At 51.6% G+C, this 823-nt stretch overlaps 1 protein-coding gene across 1 annotated transcript in view; it reads left to right on the top strand.

Moving 5' to 3' along the window:
- The first annotated feature begins 739 nt into the window (after positions 1 to 739).
- Positions 740 to 823, top strand: part of ATL1 (atlastin GTPase 1) — an 18,155-nt gene continuing 18,071 nt past the window's right edge. Inside the window, exon 1 of the mRNA XM_017738807.1 lies at positions 740 to 809. Within this exon, the coding sequence (XP_017594296.1) occupies positions 740 to 809 (70 nt within the window). The remainder of the gene's footprint in view (positions 810 to 823) is intronic.

Raw genomic sequence — 823 nt, 5'->3', positions numbered from 1 at the left:
CAAATCCTATTCCTCTTGATATTTGTAACTTCTCTTTTAGCATGTGCACACGCAGTCCTTGTGCTTTGAAACAGCTCTAAACTGGGTCCCCAAGGTCAGGGGCTGAAACAGAGACTGAGGAGGTTTAGCTTGAGGCAAAACTTGGGAAAGTTACAGCCCAAGCCTGTGATCTAGGAAGTTTTTGTCGGAACGTGGGGGGAACTTTCCATCTCGTGCTCATTTCCCTGCTGGCAGTTTTAGCATGTGCACACGCAGTCCTTGTGCTTTGAAACAGCTCTAAACTGGGTCCCCAAGGTCAGGGGCTGAAACAGAGACTGAGGAGGTTTAGCTTGAGGCAAAACTTGGGAAAGTTACAGCCCAAGCCTGTGATCTAGGAAGTTTTTGTCGGAACGTGGGGGGAACTTGCCATCTTGTGCTCATTTCCCTGCTGGCAAGGAGGTTTCATGTGGCTCTAGGTGAGCTGACTGGCACATTAATCACCTTCGGCATCTCTTCCCTGTGCTGGAAAGTTTGGAAAGACCAGGAAAGGAAAATTACTGGAGCCAGCCTGCTCTTTGCAAATCCCAGGGCTGCAGGTCTTAAAATGCATCTGGGTCCTGTGAGACCCTCCTGTATGATCCCTCCACAGCCTGGGGAGCAGCTCCACAGGGAACCTCGCCATTTCCAAGTGGGAAAGTGGGCAGTGCCTGTGCTTTGTGTGTGCTTTCCACTTGGGAGTGGAGAAGTGGCTTTTATCAGGATGGGCCTGTGTCTGCATGGCCTGGTTCCTGCTGGGAACATCCCGGGGGATGCTGCCGACGAGGCTGATGGTAGGAACAGTGGA

Source organism: Corvus brachyrhynchos, unplaced genomic scaffold (assembly GCF_000691975.1).
Source record: "Corvus brachyrhynchos isolate BGI_N302 unplaced genomic scaffold, ASM69197v1 scaffold245, whole genome shotgun sequence".
Taxonomy (NCBI): Eukaryota; Metazoa; Chordata; class Aves; order Passeriformes; family Corvidae; genus Corvus; species Corvus brachyrhynchos.
Note: the sequence above shows the minus strand (reverse complement) of the source record. Positions and strands in the feature narration are given on the sequence as shown.